The sequence below is a fragment of the Poecilia mexicana genome, unplaced genomic scaffold, assembly GCF_051168715.1.
Source record: "Poecilia mexicana isolate PSO_F unplaced genomic scaffold, ASM5116871v1 scaffold_1, whole genome shotgun sequence".
Taxonomy (NCBI): Eukaryota; Metazoa; Chordata; class Actinopteri; order Cyprinodontiformes; family Poeciliidae; genus Poecilia; species Poecilia mexicana.
In genome coordinates this window covers 16,943,894-16,962,232 of record NW_028263370.1, presented here as the reverse complement: position 1 = coordinate 16,962,232, position 18,339 = coordinate 16,943,894, and the positions used below count along the sequence as shown (strand labels likewise).

At 36.3% G+C, this 18,339-nt stretch overlaps 1 protein-coding gene across 1 annotated transcript in view; it reads right to left on the bottom strand.

The window, feature by feature from the left end:
• Positions 1-18,339, bottom strand: part of ube2o (ubiquitin-conjugating enzyme E2O) — a 41,407-nt gene that overhangs the window by 19,259 nt on the left and 3,809 nt on the right. The window contains exons 2-3 of the mRNA XM_014989078.2: positions 1,252-1,311; positions 703-813 (exon numbers count right to left, since the gene is read on the bottom strand). Of these exons, the coding sequence (XP_014844564.2) occupies positions 703-813; positions 1,252-1,311 (171 nt within the window). The remainder of the gene's footprint in view (positions 1-702; positions 814-1,251; positions 1,312-18,339) is intronic.

Here is an 18,339-nt window from a genome sequence, read left to right as displayed (position 1 = left end):
CAGAAATGTTCTAGTAATGGAAATTTCAGAGTTTTTCTCTAGAATGTTTTCTCCAAACATTTCCTACTTTTTCCCTAAACATTTATTGAAATTAATCTTAAATTTTCTGTTTTTTTTTCTAGAAAATATCTGAAACTCAGACGTTTTTGTTTTTCTCAAAAATTTCTGAGAATCTTTTTTTTCTAACAAACTTTTGACTTTAGAATCTCATAAATGTCCTCGTCTTTTTTTTTAATTAATCTAAAACAAATTCAGATTTTTTCTAGATTTTCAAAAAATAATTATTCACTTTTTTCCCCCCACAAATTTCTGAGATTTATCTAAAAACTTGAGTTTTTTCCCATACATTTTTTGACTTTTCCTTGTTTTTTCCAGAAGATTTCTGAGATTCTTTGGCAGAAATTTACTCCTCCATTTTTTCCCATAGAACAGCCCTGATACTCTGTCCAATGTATGATAGCAAATGTGACTTTTTGTTACTGTAAAACTAAATCATCTTTCTTAATCCACTTTAAAAATAGTATTATGATGCACATAAATCCAAGGTTTTTCTATAAAAACTACTGTTTGTTTTTTTCACCTGGTTTTATGAATCTAAATTGACCAGAACAATAATAAAAAAGAACAAGAGTATTAGAATAACAAAGGACAGATAAGTATGAATGAGATTTAAGTATTACAGAGAAGTTAATACTCTCTTACCCAGATGTGCTGCAGGTCTTTGCTGTTTACTGGGTAAAGAACGCAATTTGTTCCCACAAACTTCACAGCACACTCGATGTCAATGTTGGTCACAATACCACACTGGTTGTCCTGAAATAAAACAAAACAGAAACATGTTGATGGTATGAAATTATTCCCAATTCTGCTACAAACTGACTTTTAGGGTTTTTTGTGCCTAAAAGGATATAAAATGGTTCAGATAGGCCATAAATGCTACACATTAGAATAATAAAACTCACAATAAAGTGCATTAATTGGGGGACAGAAAATGTGACTCCATTTTTTAAGTAAAAGGCCATTTCACAGCTTAATGCAGCGCTATTGCTCAGGCTGTTGAATAAAACAAAGAAAGACCCTCTGCTCTCCTGGAAGCGGCTTGTCCCAATAATATTCCAGTCATGTTCAGCAAATGGAGCTCTGAACTGTGTCATGACTCATAAATAGAGGGAGCTAATTGAAAAAAAGCGCTAAAATGACAGAAAGGAAGAAGTGCAGGAAGTATGCAATTAAAAAAAGGATTTCACTTACAGCAGAATTGTTCCTACGCACGATGTCTCTAATGACAATAGATCGGTCTTCAAGTTTCAGCTGGAGAAAGAGAGAAAAACGGAAGATGGTTAGCAAAGCAGCTTCAGAAAGAAACTGCAGTGTCGGTGCAAAACCGGATCAGTACCGTCCCATAGAAACGACATAAGAACTAAAATTATCAGTGGAGAATAATTCATTGTAGTTTCTGTAGAAATATTTCCTTTATAACAGCATCCATATGCAACATTTGGTGACCTCTGACAGCAGCTCAACAATTTCCTCTGCAGGAAACACATTTTGATGACCCAACAACTAGAGAAGTGAAAACATATGTATTCATTTAACAGTTATTGAACCAGCATCTTACCGTTTTTTAATGCACTTTTAGACATTTTGAAGAGTTAAACATGAAATAACAACCAGGTTCATAGCGGGAGATTGTGCAAACTTTCCTCATATATGAAGTTGCACTCCAGAACAGAAGGGGGCGTTAGCCAACAGATGCCCCTGCATTAGCTGGGGCATCTGTTGGCATTTAAATATTATATTAACAGTTTTACCCTTCGCTTTGGTTGAGGTGATATGCTGCATAACATTTAGGTCTCTGCAGGACAATGTAACTTATCACTTATGGTTCCACACATCTCAACGATAAATTGTTAATTAAATAAATAAAAGAGCAAAACTAAAACGGTAACTATATTGCTCCTTAATAGTCTTTTGTTTAACAAGAAGCTCCCAACTATCTACTTCCATTTACGGTGGATGGAGGCCTGCAGACATTTTTCATTTTGCACCTTTTCCCCAGATTTGTGCCTTGAGAGATTCCCGTCTGTTTGACGTCAGGCTTGGTTTGCTCTTTGACACGCACCGTCCGCTGTGGGAGATTATTTAGACAGGTGTGTGCCTTTCTAGATCCTGTCCAATCTACCGAATTCACTACAGGTTGATGAAAACGAATCTGTAGAAACATCTGAAGGATGAACAGTGGAAACGTGATTCAACTGAACTCAATTTTGAGCCTCATAGCTCACTTTTATTTATGACATTTTCAGAAAACAAGCTTTTAATTAACAATGTGATTGTTTCTAAAATGAGGTGTGGGCATTTATCATGTTGTTTCTCATTTATTGTGATAAATTTCTTATGGTCAGAACGATACATAACAATTAATGATGTTTAAATGCCCCTAAACCTGTCCATATTGTCACGAATGTTATGCTTTCCATTTCTCATTGTTTGTTCACTGAAAGCATTAAGGAATACCAATAAATTTGAAAATGCAGGTACTGTGTGAAGTTTAATTACACCAATAACTTTTTATTATGCGACTGGTGTCCGAAAGAACCACAATATAAATGTTTTTCAAGAGTATCATTTGTGTTTGTGAGGCTATAATTACCTAAAAAAAGATGTTGTAAATACTTCTTATTAGAGATACACAATATATCGGCAACAACATCGGTATCGGCAGATATTAGTAATTTTTTAACACATCGATGTCCTCTCGATAAATAAAACTGGGCCGATATAAACAACTGATATTTATTTTTATCAGTTTCTGGTGGAGGGAGGGGTTTCCCCACAGGTGTCAAAATGGTAATGAAATATATGTAATATTGGTAAATAGCAATGTTAATATCAGATATCAACATCAGCCGTTCTTCTTATGACTTTTATTGTTATCACAATATCACTGCAAAGTATCATCATTAAACTTTAAGTCAATATCGCCCTAATGATATTATAAAATATGAATTTGTTTAGATTTAGGATTTTTTTCAACCTGTCAGTAAAATGTTTGCATTAGTGAACTAATATAGGTTTGATTTTGTAAACCAAATGTAAAATGATTAAGCAGCTAATTATTTATTTAAAGAAACTGAGCTGGCTAAATAAATTTGCTTTTCTTTTAGGGATAGTGATGTCTCCATCTCCTCCTAGGCAAAACTGAGCCAGTAAAATTTAATCTAGTAAAAATAAAATAAAAATAGGGGATTCCTGACATTATTCACATTGAAGAGCTGGAAAAAAAACATATTCATTGTTTTATAGCTGAACTTCCACTTACAGAAAGGGATTACCACAACACAGGAACTAACCGCACTAATCACAGAAATGCCTGATATTAGCTGCTAACTAATAAAAGAGGCTGCAGACGGTTTTAATTGTGGGCTCTGTAATCATGTTGCCTTTGTTGTGAATCATCAGTGAAGTCCTGTTTAACCGTACAGCTGTGCAGCACCAGCTGGTCTCAGACGCTCAATGTGACGCCGCCTCTTCGCTTCAAACAAAAACGGCCGATCACGGCAGAACAGCTCCTGCAAAATTACATAAACTAAACAGCAGCAGCCTTTTCCAGTTTCACATAATAAATTTGACACATTTTGGTAAACAATAAATATCTTGTGATATAATGCTGATTACATTTCAGGTGAGAAAAAAAGTTATTGAGCATTAATTTATCTTGTAAAGGAGTTGATGAGATGTAATTATTTTTGGTTTATTTGTTGATTTCACTTTATTTGTACATTTTCATTGATGCAGGGAAGACAGAGCTCTATAATACTGAGCTGTTTTAAAGAAATCATTATTTTTATTTCACTTTAAAGCATGTTAATCTTGACAATTCAATTCTTAATTTATCAAGAATACAGAAACAAAGAAAATTATTGTTGTTTACTGTTCTTAAAAGTAAACCTGAATCGGATCAAATCCGTACCTTTTGGACAGAGTTTTCAAAAATGGATTAAAGTCTCGGTAATCAGTGAACCTCAAACTGACTCACATAAATCTAAGTGTTTCATACCTGGAGTTGGCCAGTATGGCTTAAAAATAAAATCTCAGATTTTTACACAGCAAATCGGATCTCGGTATATAAAAAATGTCTCCCTTTATTTTCCTAAACGGGACACATCATGAAAAATCCACTTTTTTAGCCCTTAAATCCATTTTATTGTGCACTTTGAGTCTGTCGGAGTGCAGAAAAGTTGGATTTAGTCTCTACTGGTGCTGCTGAGATGTATTTAGATTCTGTTTGGGTCATATTTTTCAATATTTAGTTCTCTACATTTCAAATCCAGTTTTTTTTAATAATAACACCAAAGTATTTGCTTTTTTTAGCAGCAGAACTGTTAAGAAAGGTCATTAAATTCCAGCTAAACAATTTTGCAACTCCACCATTTTTATTTCTTGCAACAATTGTTTTAATCCAAGTTCAAAACAGCAGAAATGACCAGTGAATAAGTCAAAATGTTGGGGTTATGTGTGTTAACCCACATAATCTTTTACACTATTAACCAGCATCATTTTACTGAACAAAGATGACTTTTCCCACTGATGTGGGAAAATTTATAAGAAAAATAAAATGCATTCAGGCACTTTGAAGACCAAAAAGGATTTCCTGAAACTCTAGTAACAAAACTCTCAAAAATGAAATCTTCTTGAACAGCAAACTTTATTAGTTGATGAAATTAATTTATCTCCCAGCCCAAATAATTCCCAATAAGTCACCTGGCCGTCTTAAAGACATAAGTTTGAACAGAAATATCCCAGACAATATTATGATCATATTATAAATGAAATGATTGAAAAAGGACGAACAACCTGATAAAGAAGCCTGGTTCTGTTCTGGGGACGACTGTGGAAACCTGGCGATGCAAAGAATGATTCTTCACAAAATCAAGAAAAGTATGAACAATGCTGACCACAGACAAACTCAGTCTCTCTTCAGTCAGAGGCTTCTTCAAATTTGCTGTAACACGGACAGCTACAAGAGATCTTTCCTGCCAACAGCCATCACTACAGTAACTGTTTGAAGAATTTCAATTAAAATGAGTTACAGCAACATTTAATTTCCCTTTGGGTTCAATAAAGTATTTTCAAATTTGAATGTAAGATCATACACCAAAACCAAGTTTCTGTGAACCGAGACAAGCGAGAAATATCACCTCAGCTTATTCAGACAGCACAACGTGAACAATATTCGAGTAAATTGGGTCACTGAGGAGCACTGCGGCAGACGCAGAACAAAGTTAATCTAAAATAAACGAATAAATCAAATATGATGTGTCTTTAAACATTCCTCTCTACCTGTGAGAGAAGCTTCAGGACCAGATGCTCTGCTTCCATGAACAAGCAAACACAGACAAGAAGGAAGCAGAGGAAGAGGCTGTGAGGAAGAGGAGCTGCTTAATGTTAAATATTCAACGGCAGGGTGAGGCTGTTTTCCATGAATTTCACCAGACTGAGGAAACAGGATCATAATATTGGGTGAGCGGAGAGGAAGGCGGCTGAATAAACCAGAGAAGCACAATGAAAAATGAGGAATCAAGGAACCAATTACAACTGAAGTTATTACCGACTAATTGTTAGAAGATACGACTACATGGTGAATCAATAACTGGAGGACAAAATGTAATTTATTAAACATTGCTGGGACTTTGAAAATAGGAAATAAGTTGTAATTTTAGAAAAATTAGAACATTTTAAATGTTTAGTTCTAAATAACAGAAGTAGGCCCGTCACGATGATAAATTTTACTTGACGACAGATTGTCCCAGAAGTTATTGCAATAAACAATAATGTTGTTGTTTTGAGACCATTTTCAAGTAACATAGCATAATAATGCAAAAACACATTTTCAAAGATAGATAAATTTTAAATTCGAATGATCTGGAAGACATTTTAAATATCCAAAATAAATAAACAAAACAGAAACAACAAATAAAATTAATAATGAAGTCTCTAAAAAAAATGTCCTTCAAAAAAGGGCTAGATGAGACCAAAGCACCAGACTGAAGACCAGTTTTGGTCAGAAAAGAGGAAAAAGAGAAAAACGATCAATAATGCAAATGGAAATTATTGAGCCTGTTTTAATTTACCATACAATTAATTGATTTATTGTTTATTGTGACAGGCCAAGACTTGGATGCAATTTGCATGTATTGGTTCAGGGATAGCATTTGTTGGTGGATGCGATGCAGCCGATGCCAGGAGTGTTTGGGTCGAGATGACCGGACCTTCAAAGTGTTTAGAAATACTAACACTTCTGTAAGGCAACGCTCCCGCTGTTACGCCGTGAAAACACAGAACTGCAAACTAAAACACGCCTCAGTTCTTGGCAGTAACTCTGATTTGTCATTGTAACCCAATAACACTGACTTCTGGGAGCAGAAGACTGCGTGTGCGTGTGTGTGTGTGTGTGTGTACAGAGGATCCAATCGATCAGTCGCCATGTTCTCTTGTAATCTGTTGAACAACAGACGACCTTTCTCTCAAGTCTCCACTGCTTGACACCTCAGCACACACACACACACTTACACACACACTCACACCGACTTCCCTGCAAGACTGTCTAAACCTTTTAGCTGAGAGAAGCACCAACACTTGGAGCTCTTCTTCATTAATATTCTTTCAATGCATCATGCTGCATTGCGCTACTATAGTAACACATTTCCTCACCTTCAGACAGGCAGTGTTGAAATCGGCTGCATTTAGCCTCTCTCTGAAAGTCAAGAACAGTCTGATAGAGCAAACATTTGGCCTTTGAGCAACGTGAACAGCAGAACTGTCCTATTAAACCGTTACTATAAAGAGAAAGAGCCAGTTGGAAGTAACCAAAGCCTAGAAATTGTAACTTTAGGCATTTCCTAAACTAATATTTACCACCTACTCTTTCACTCTGTTCACATTCATTACTAGATTTTATTAAGGAACTGTATTAGTTTGCTTGAATCACCTCATGTAACTAGCATGACAAAAGGTTTCAAGGTTATAAACAAATCAGTCATCAAACCAATATAATTTATGGTTCTTCCTGAGCAATAAGATTTATTTAGGATCAACATTAAATTGCTAATAAAAACAGCAGTTAAAAATTCCTACGTTCCTGTATGAGTGAGTATTCATACATGGAAGGTCCTTTGGTCCTCTTCTTTGGTTCAGACCAAAAGTGAAAAACAGCAGCAAACTGTTTAGTAATGGACACCACCGTCTATGGATTGAATTTAAAATAATGGAAGTCGACAGCATTGTCACCAGTTCATAATAAGACAAAAAGAAGGAAAGCACAACTAGCAATGGCGTTTCGTGGAGAATTAACTGCTACGTCTGTCGAGAAATGATAGTTTTCATCCATCGTTTATGTGCAGATTAACCATGTTTGGCTTCTTCTGGTGCAGAATTATGATGCACGTCTGACGTTAACGATGTAAAAGTCAGATAAAATGTGACACGACCTGGTTATCTGGTTCTGTACTACCTGCAGATACTTTGAAAACAATTGGATACGTAACTGATTTTGCATCACATACAGGACTGGATAATAAATCAATAACAATATAACTTGTGACAGACATGTGATCAGTATCAATACATAATACGTCTGAAAATTTCACTGAACTTTCACCGCGAGATAATGAAGGTTGGTGGAATAAACTAACTCACTCGCTCTTTGGTTACCTAGCAACTGAGCCATTCTTTGGTTACCTAGCAACAACCTGTTTAGTAAGTTGCGCAGCAGCAGTTTCAGATTTCACCACCAAGCCTCATAACTACTTAAAAATAAAAAACAACAAGGTGAAATGGAAAACTGGATAAATCAGCAAAGCTCATGGACTAGTTTGGGAGTATTTCAGATATTAAAAGCAAACCAATAATTATGTATAACAATTGATATGAAATATTTGTCAATCATATTGTCCATCCATATATTTAAGCGGCACAAATCGGATTTACGGCGGGTGAATGGATCAGAATTGGGCCATTCCAAATCCTGTGAAAAAGTTGAATATGGACAAAATATATGCAGAAGAAGAAAAACTGAATTTGGGTCGCATTTGTCTGATGTGTAAAGACAGACAGAGGATCAATTTTATAGGAACGTCCTACGCTCATGCAACACAGGAGCATGCACTTCAGGGAGACGAGTCATCACATGGCACTGAACAACCAATTAGAGGGGAACTAAGGGCAAAACGAACGCCATGTCACACTGGGCTTCTATATTTAAAACGTAAACTGATCTTTTAGCCGGAATATCCTTTAATAACCCAAAATGTCATGTTTAACATTACAACTTCTCTAAAACACTTACAAAATTAATTACAAATAAAGTTGAACTCATTATCAATATCTATCACATGCTTGTTTATAAAGATGGCACTCACACAATATCAAACTCTTTAATAACTGGGGTAGTAACTTGAACTGAGAAACAAAGGATAAAGAGAGTTTGGCTGTTCATGTCAAGGAGAGGATGATGAAGTAAGCACCACGGACAGCTAACACCTGGAACCCATTACTGTGTAATAATGAAACAACTGTTTTAGTCAGGCCTTGATGAGGAAGAAGGTGGGCAGCCATGATGTTGTGGCCTCTGACATGTAAAAACAGGAGAGTGTTTGGCATTTGGTTTGAGATGAAAACTTGCACGTCTGCTTTTCCAACCCAGCTGATAACATAGAAGGAACCAGATTGATCACAAGAACTGAGACCAGGATTTGTCTTTGTCTTCCCAATCTAATTTACATAAGTCGTTATTCAGGTGCAGCACAATGAGGAAGGAGAAAGAGACTGCAGCAAACTGCAGCTTGAGGCCACGCCTGCCTGTTGGCTCAGGCGGTTTTCCACTCATGGCTCACTTGTCATTCACTCTCATCTTCAGAACATGAAGAAATCCGAGCCATGGAAGTAAAAAGCAGCACAGACTAAGTCAGTATTTTAAAGGGAAGAAGCTGCATTGCACTGCACACACATTTAAACATCCTCGGTGTGTTTCTCTACTAGGAATGTCCCACTTAGGATATTTTAATATGTTGTCCCTGATACTGATCCAGGTCGTTTAAGATTAGTCATCTGCTGATAGAGTCCCAGTCTGACACTGCAGTCTCTCTCATCTGTTCCTCCAGAACAGAACAGATATTTCATCCTGACCAGAGTTGGTCCAGGATCAAAAAGCTGCTCCAACATGGGGTAGACAGAGTTAGGAAAACCACCAACTCACACACACACACACACACACACACAACGTGTGTGAGTCAATATTTGCAAATTCACATCCATGCATGTCTGCTCTGTACTGCATATAAATATTTCCTTTTGCTCTCTGAACAGAATACAAAAAACTTTAAACATAAGTAAAAACAGACGAGATCAATTCCCTTGTATTAAATTACTAGGCCTGAACAGCAAAGCGCTGTGAAGGTCTATTGTAATCATAGTGTTTCTTCTTTTTATTTTGATTATGCTTCCGCCAAATGAATTGGCTTTTTGGGGGCTTTATCATATTCAAAAACTCACCAAACCTGTTCACCTCCTCGCCTGTGGGGGCACTACACAAGGAACTACTCAAGGAAACAGCATGAAAACCTCTAAAGAAGACATTAAGCAAAACTTCCTTCTTCACTAAATGCAATCTAAGAGTGGTGTCAGATTTTAACGGTTGTAGGATTTCTCTTTGGTCTTTGGCAGATGACCATGAGGCATTTCTCCCTCTAGTGCTGGACTCACACATTTGTTTTGCTTGTTTTTTCCCAGAATGCCCCACGATATAGACCATTTCCGGCTTTTGGAGTGGTCTCCAGTCCACTTTACATTCACATGTTGCAAACCTTGCTAGAGTTCACTTTCACCAAACCGTGAGTTTGCTGTTTTGGTCCACATCAGAGTCCAATTGTGCATTCACACCTCCCCAAACAAACCAGACCTTCAAGGCAAACGAACCAGTTTGATTAAAACAGACTAAATGGGGCTGGTATGAATGCACTCTTATTGTTAGTGTGGTTTAAACTTTTACTTCTTCATTGTGAAAAATAAATAACTCTGAACTTCAAGACAGTCAAAGCTGGCTTGATCAGACCAAAACAGGAAACTGAACAGTTGTTGTCACTAATTATAGATGTACTATGACTAGCATCAAGTTTCTCAGCCCTAACAGCCCATTGATTCAGCTCCATGCTAAACCAGCAGCACATCAGCTAATGCAGGACGGCAGAGATGCTTAAAACGTGTTAGCATTCATGTGTTTGGACAGTTTAATTTCCCCTCGTTGCCCTTTGATGTGTGCTGGAAAATGCTGACTCAGTCGACAGCAAGAGAGAGACGAGATGATGGACTAAACGGGAATCAGGAGCAGCTCGGCGTTTCTTTACGATTCCCTACAATGCAATAAGGCCGAAAAGAAGTCTCCTCTTTCAGCTTCGGTCAATAACAGACCAACTGACCAAGCACCGCTGCAATCAAACTGCTGAGAGTGAAGCAGGAAAATAAGAGCAGGACTTACTGTTGGAATCTAGATATAGATCTGGCACAGTAACAGGGCTGCAACTAATGATTATTTTAGTTATCACTTGTTCTGATGATTAACTGGATACAAAACAGCACATTTTGTGAATATTTTTTATACAATGTTCGAAATATATGAAAAGATGCAAATAATGCAGTGACATGCTTGAGTGCATGTTTGTAGCGAAGGACGTGTATGCAAAAAAAAAGAGAAATACTTCTAACATTAGTGTGAAAAGCTCAGCCCTTTCTGCTCAACTTATCAATACAATGTTGGGCTGATCTTTTGATTAATTTCTGGATTTACCAATTAATAACTGGATTTTACTGAGAAGTCGACTGATTTTTTTTTTTAAGTTATTAAACTTGGCTAAATATAGCAAGCATTTTGAAAGAAAGTGACCTAAATCTTGTTTTTATAACTGAGAATAAATTTGAAAAAGAATGTGAAAACTAGATTATTTTCTTAAAGCATAGAAAATGGCCAAGTCCTAGTCAACTGTTGGGTCTACGATGAATAACATCCTTTCCTACAAAGAGAAATAAACAAATCCGGCTACTTTATCTACTTTAATTTTGACCTTATGATTCTGGCCCACGTGACTAAAAGTTTGGACACCCCTGAGACGGGAGGAAAACAAGTAAGCATGCAAATGGAAAAAACTGAGGTCACTTTAATTTATCATGTGATTAACTGATTTATTCCTTATTTCGATAGGTTTAGCTCCCCCATTTACTCACAAACTGCTGTCTGTCTTCCTCTGGTCCTGACACATTTACACCTCAGGCCTTGAATGAACATTTTTCTGAAAAGGGCTTTTGTTTTTTGTTTTTTTTTTACAACAGAACAAACATCATGCAATCCCCCCTGCTGCTTTGTCACCCAATTCCAATCAGAGCCAAATTATTTCTGCCTGTGTTTATGTGTCCATAAATATGAATCAGAAATCTCAGAGGAATGCCTCTCAGCCTCCTGCAGTCTGACTGAAGCCTATTGATTGGACCACACAGGAAGGATGCAAAACTCTATTAAAGAGAGAGCAGCACAAGGCCTTTTATCCAGAAAGTCCAAAGGGAAATGACGAGAGGACTAATGGCACAGACTGTCTATTACTGAGCAATCTACTGACTGTGTAATATGAACCAATAGAAAAGCTCTGATCAAAAATAGGAGAAATGTACCACAATAGGCGACAGAAAAAAGAATGATACAAAAAATAAGGTGGATTAATGATCAATTTGTTTAATCGTGATTAATCAATTATTGAAATAATTGTCAACTAATTTAGTAATCAATTAATTATTAACTGGAGTATAAAGACTAAAAAAAAGGCCATTTGTTGAAGTAACGACACACTCGGACGTGTAATTAACACAAAAAATATACAGATTTAAAATGAGAAACCTTCTTTATCTGTAAAGATAGCAAGAACTCGTCAAGTGGCACTCGGTTCAAATTCTGTAAAAATAAAATTTCCTAAGCACCTTTTTCTGTCCAATTACTAATCTGTTAATTAAAAAAATAAGCAACAGATCAGTCAAACACTGTATAGATGCCAAGCCAAGCAGAAAGGTCTGAGCTTTTCACATGTTGCTGCTAAAAGTAACGTTTTTGGCTCCAGATGCATCCTTTCCTATAAAGAATCAAGCGTACGTAGGCCTGTCGCAACAAGTCCTAATTTAATTAATTGCATGATAATTTCCATTTGCATGATTTTGCATTTTTCTCTTTTCTTTTTTCCATTTCTGCCAAGAGCTGGATGATAAAAGTCTTCAGTTTGGTGAAGACAAACATTTAAATCTCCAAATACCAGAGAAACTTAAATTATTTCCACATTGTATAACACTTAAATCTTACATTCTCATCCTTAAATGTACATTTATTTATACATTTTAATATCAGTAGCATTTTTGATCTTTGAGGCACCCATATTTCCCAATTAGCTCCTGTTTAAAAAAACAGTTTTTTAAGCAAGTTTATATTTATACTTTTTTAACTCGATGTACTCCACATTCTGATTAAAAAAAAAACTCCATTTGGTTGTTCTAATAATTTTTTTTAATTATTTCCTTCTATTAAATTATAAACCCACTCTCCGTCACAAAACATTTTTTTATAAATGCATTTCTAATGTATAAATGAGCCTTAAACACAGATTTTTCAGAATCCAACAACAGAATAACTGTTGAAGGCTTTACCTTCTGCTTTGCAAAGAGGTAAAGCCAAGAAAGAGTCATGAAGATGGAAAGAGAAGATGGCGACATGGTGCAAGGGAGGGGTCACAGAAAAGCACAGAAGAAAGTAAAGAAGAGGCAGCTGCCTGTCCAACAAGTAGGTGATCAAGACAGATCCCAGGAGGAAGATGGAGAGCTGAGAAACAAGAAAAGCAAGAGCCAGAAATAGACAAGAGTGCAGTAGATGGTAGTGACAGTAAGAGAGGTTTGGGAGGGGTGCGACTGGGTAGACAGAGAGCGCACCGTCTCCCAAATGGGCAGGACCGATACTGCAGAGGAAGAAAAGGGAGGATGAGACGATGGAGGACGGAGAGAAACAGGAATGAGGGCAAGTCATTGCAGAATCTATAATAATTTCCCTGCATGTGTGCCGGTGTGGTGTGAGCAGCGGGAGGAGGATCCATTATCGAAGGAGCTGGACAACTGGCCAGTCAGCAGCACATTACATCAGCGTTGGCCTGCTGGAGCGCTGAGAGGTGAGGAAGGTGCTGAATATGGGCTGGGAGGGAGGGCGACGGGTTAGGGAGAAGGGCTGAGTGGGGAAGGTAATAAATAAGGAAGCAGGGCAAAATGGAGACGCAACAGAAGGCGTGGAGAAAGGAGGAGGACGAGGGAAGAATCTGGGGAAAAGAAAGCAGAACTAGGAGGGTAAAAATGTTTAAATGTGAAACTGTAATGGAGTGATGTCACAATAAATTTTACCGGACGATAAACTGACTCAGGTTATTGCGATTAACTATAATAATGATGTTTTGAGACAATTTTCAAATAATATAATTGTAATGGAATAATAATGCATGAACATCTTCCCAAAGACAGATAAACTTTAAATTCTAATTACACTGGAACTGGAAGACATTTAAAATATCTAAAATACACAAAACAATGAAAAAAAAAGAGTTATGAAGTCTCTGTAAACAAAATTGTCCTTCAAAATAAAGGCTAGGTCTTCACCAGACTGAAGACTTTTATCATCCAGTTTTTGGTAGAAAGAGAAAAACAACTCATGCAAATAGAAATCATTGAGCTCATTTTAATTTATCATGCAATTAATTGATTTATTGCTTATTGTGACAGGTCTACTGGTCCTGACAATGAATTGTCCTGAAGTTATTGCAATAAACAATATTGTCGTTTTGAGACTATTTTCAAGTAATATAATGGCAACTGAATAATAATGCAATCATATTCTCAAAGATCAATAAACTTTAAATTCTAATAAACATTTAACACTGGAGCTGGAAGACATTTTAAATACACAAAATAAATAAACAAAACAACTAATAAAATTAATTATTTAGACTTTGTACACAAAACTGTCCTTTAAAAAATGGGCCAGTTGAGACCAAAACACCAAACTGAAGACTTTATCATCCAGTTTTGGGTAGAAAGAGAAAACAAATGGTAAATCATGCAAGTGGAAAGGATTATTGCAACAGGTTTAGTGACATCATTTCAGATTTATAGAAAACAGGAGTTGCCTACATCCTGGCTCTAACGGGCTGAGTTTACCGGAGGGCTTCGATTTATCCCACATAACACGGCAGAAGAAGATCTGTTAAAGAAAATCAGATTTTTACTGGAACTCACAACAATATGGGCTCTCACAATAACAAAGCACAGCAGCAGAGGAGTTGGTTTCCCAAAGCGCTATCCGTTTACTGTCAGAATGTAATTATATCTGGTGAAGTAAGTATGAGCTGTTACTGTATTATTGGACCCAATTGTGAATATGTCATTATAGCTGCAGCTCCACTCACCAACCACTTTAATATACACCTTGTACTGCTTTAGCATTGGAACTCATTGTTCCCTCAAAGCTGCTTTAATTCTATGTATTTGATTTAACAATGTGTCAGAAACATTCCTGAGAGATTTTGGTCCAAATCACAATGTGAATGTGAATCTGATGCTGCTCTGGAGTCCAGAGAACTCATCGTCATGCAGGGCTGCAATTAATGATTATTTTAGTAACCGATAAATCTATCAATTATTCTGACAAAAAATTGGCACATTCTGCACATTTTTCATTTGACTATACAATACTAGAAATGCATTAAAAGATACAAATAAGCAATTCAAGTTAGATTTTTTAATTTTTTATTTTTGCCTAAAATGCAAAAACATTACATTCCTTTAGTATATGTAGGCTGATACATCTGGAGATTAAAAAAATACTTTGAACATCAAAATGTGAATAGCTCAGCCCTTTCTGTAAGATTATTTTTCAATAATAATAATAATAATAATAAGTGGTGCTAAAATAACTGAGCAATTGATTTGAACTTAATATTAGCAGAAAATGAGAAGTGGTTAAAATAACAAAAAGATGCAAGGCTTTCAGAAATCAAATAATCCAAAGAAAGCAAGTTCATATTCATTTAGAAACAACAACACTAATGTTTCAACTCAGGAAGAGTTCAGAAATCAATGTTTGGTGGAAAAACCAGGAGGTTTTCAATGGGGTTCAGGGCAGTGGGCTCTTAATTTTTACAGAGCTGTATATAGTAAAACATCAGCCATCTTTAGCAGAAATGATCCATTAAAAAAAACATACAAAACCTACAGAAATACCAGTTTTACCTACAGAAATACCAGTTTTATTCAGAGCACCACTATGTGTTTCATGTTTTATTTAGCTAATTTTCTGGGGAAACAAAAACTTCAACTCAAGACACACAATAAGTGTTATGAGAGATGAAATTTATTAAAAATGAGAATTTGCTCAGTCTGTCATTTTACATAAGGTTTTATGACACTGAAGTCGTTCTTCAGAGCATTCAGAGACAAAAATCTACACATTTCTTGGAATGTAAACATGCATGTAAGTTGTATTTTTCATAACAATGTACACATTATTCAAACAATGAGCCAGAGTGACTATGTTTGATGGAAATGGATGTAATAAAAGCTGGAGATGGATCAAACATCACAGTGGTGTAGGGTGACTACATCTGTAATGTGATTACAGTGGATGATGATACTATTCTCTGTAACAGCAAAAATGAGAATAAACACTGCTGTGAATAAATACTTCACCCTTCCAGATTTCTACAAAAAGTAGTGTTAAATAAATATTTTATTTATCTTGGTGACAGCTATTCAAACCACTAATGTATAATTACTGGTCTGAGGAATAATCACTTATATAGAACCTGTTCAAGGTTTACCCAAGAAAACTTGCTCAGCCTGCTGGCTGGGGCGCTAGTGCAGTCATTCATCCAGCGGCCCGTTATGTTTTTGGGTTAAAAAATGTTTAAAGTTGACAGGAAATTTTAAAATATCACTTCATAATCATGTGTTATTGAAAGACTGGAAGACTGACACTTGAACACCAACTATAAAGTCTTAAAAAATGCAAACATTTTAAAAAGACTTGATGAAATCAGCAATGCTTAGCCTGGTGTGGGCACAAGTAAAGCCTGGTGGCCCGCCAGGCTTATAATACACTGGGGGAAACCCTGCTGTTTGACAACATGCACTAGGCTGAAATTGTCACAAAGAATCACATCATACTCCAATTAAAGAATTTCAAGAACAGATGAGAAACAAAATCATTATCAGTTTTATGTGTGGAAAAGGTAACAAAGCCATCTATAGGACTCTGTGTTTGTGGAGGACCAAATTATCCACAATTACAGAAAACATGGAAGAGTGGTGAACCGTCTGAGGAAAGTCCAGGCCTACCATAATTACTCCGACTCATCAAAGGATCAACATCTACAGCGCTACAGGTCGCAATTAAGTTAGAGTTCATGTTAACAAAAGGGAACAAAGTGAAAAAGACATTCATCCATATAAAATCCTGAATCCTAGTTTTCTCTAAACATAAATGGATATTCTGATTTTGAATGGGGTCAACATTACTCACAGCTGTTCATAACAGTGTATGTCCATGTTTAAGTAAATGTTATAAAAAAGGAAATAAATGTTAAATAATCCAAATGGCAAAACAATACAGGTTTCAGGAAAACTGAGTGAACATTGGTGAGTTATGGAAAACTTCTGTTTATTTAGGGAAGACATTAGTCTGAGCCGATTCTTTTCTGGGTAATTTATCCAAATGATGGGATCTGGTCAAACATGCTAGCAGAGAAAAGGCACTGAAGGCTCAGTGAGATTTAAACGAAACAATGAGTCACGGAAATCCCAATGGTTTGCTAGTTCATATGATGACATAACTAGTTCCTGTCCTGAATAAATAGATACCCTATTGACGCATTGCACTGTTAATTAAGAGTGTCTGGATGCTGCTGTGAACAGGTTTCTCATTCTCTCTGGTACATGTGTAGATAATCCAGCCATAGTGTCCCATCAGCTGAAACCTCTTCCAGTCAGGTTTGTTGAATTTTTTTAAAAAGCTGGGTCACAGCTGACTGCTCTGTCGCCTCAAACTGGTGCTCAGAAATGTATTCATACCTTCTTACAGGCATCCACACCTACATGTTTACATGTATTCCACACAAAGTTCTAAATTCACAACAACACGGTGTCTCAAAGAAGACGTCTTTCAACTCCTGTGGGTCACTTCTTCACCTTGTGAACAACTTTCTCACCTCCAACAAATCCTGCGTCATCCCGACTCAGTGTCTGATGACAAGGACAAGACTACAGCAGACGGAGGGCGCAGCGCTTCTGTGTAATGAGGGACAAGACAACAGGAGGACAAAACTGGTGCAACAAAGTCAAAAGAAGACTTTTGTTTGTCCTCCATGTTGCACTAGTTTGTTCTACTCCAAGGTTTCCCCCAGAAAACTTGCTAAGCCCGGTGTTTGGGTGGCACGGCAGTCATTCATCCAATGACCCGTCGTGTTTTTGAGTTAATTTTTTTTTTAAAGTTGTCAGGAAATTTGAAAATTTCACTTGATAATTATGTGTTATTGAAATATTGGAAGATTAACACCTGAACACCAACTATAAAGTCTTGTAAAATGCAAAGATTTTAAAAAGACTTAAATAAATAAGCAGTGCTTAGCCTAGTGGCCTGCCAGGCTTATAATACATGTACTTTAATGCCACGAAGAGTGATCAAGATTACAGATGTTGGTCAGTGTTTGACACTTTCAGGAAGGTCAGACCTTAGGTTTGTTCGTGTGGTTTTATTTCTAGATCCAAAAGAGAAATGAGATTCTAGGTTACTGAAAAAATACATCTATCATTACAGAAATGTACAAAATAAAATCGGATTTTCCATATAGTAGCAGTGTCTCAAAATGTCTTAGTTTTTTTCAAGCAAATGTTCGACTTTTTAAACTCGGAAATTTCCGAGTTTTTTTCTAGAAACTTTCTAAGTTTTTCCAGCAGATTTCTGACTTTGGAAATTCAGAAATTTGCCTTTTTTCCCTCTGGAAAATTTGAGCTTAATCTCAAAGTTTCTTTGTTTTTTGGTGGACATTTACGCCTTTGTTTCTTCTATCTACAACGGCCCCAATGCGCTGTCACAGTTACTGCTAATTTAAAGAAAGTTGTAACAGCATATAATAAAATAGGAGTAAGTCCAGGATTTGATTAAAACCAACAAACTGATGAGAATTTTAAATGAATCAGAGAACAGAAGGTGGGATGATA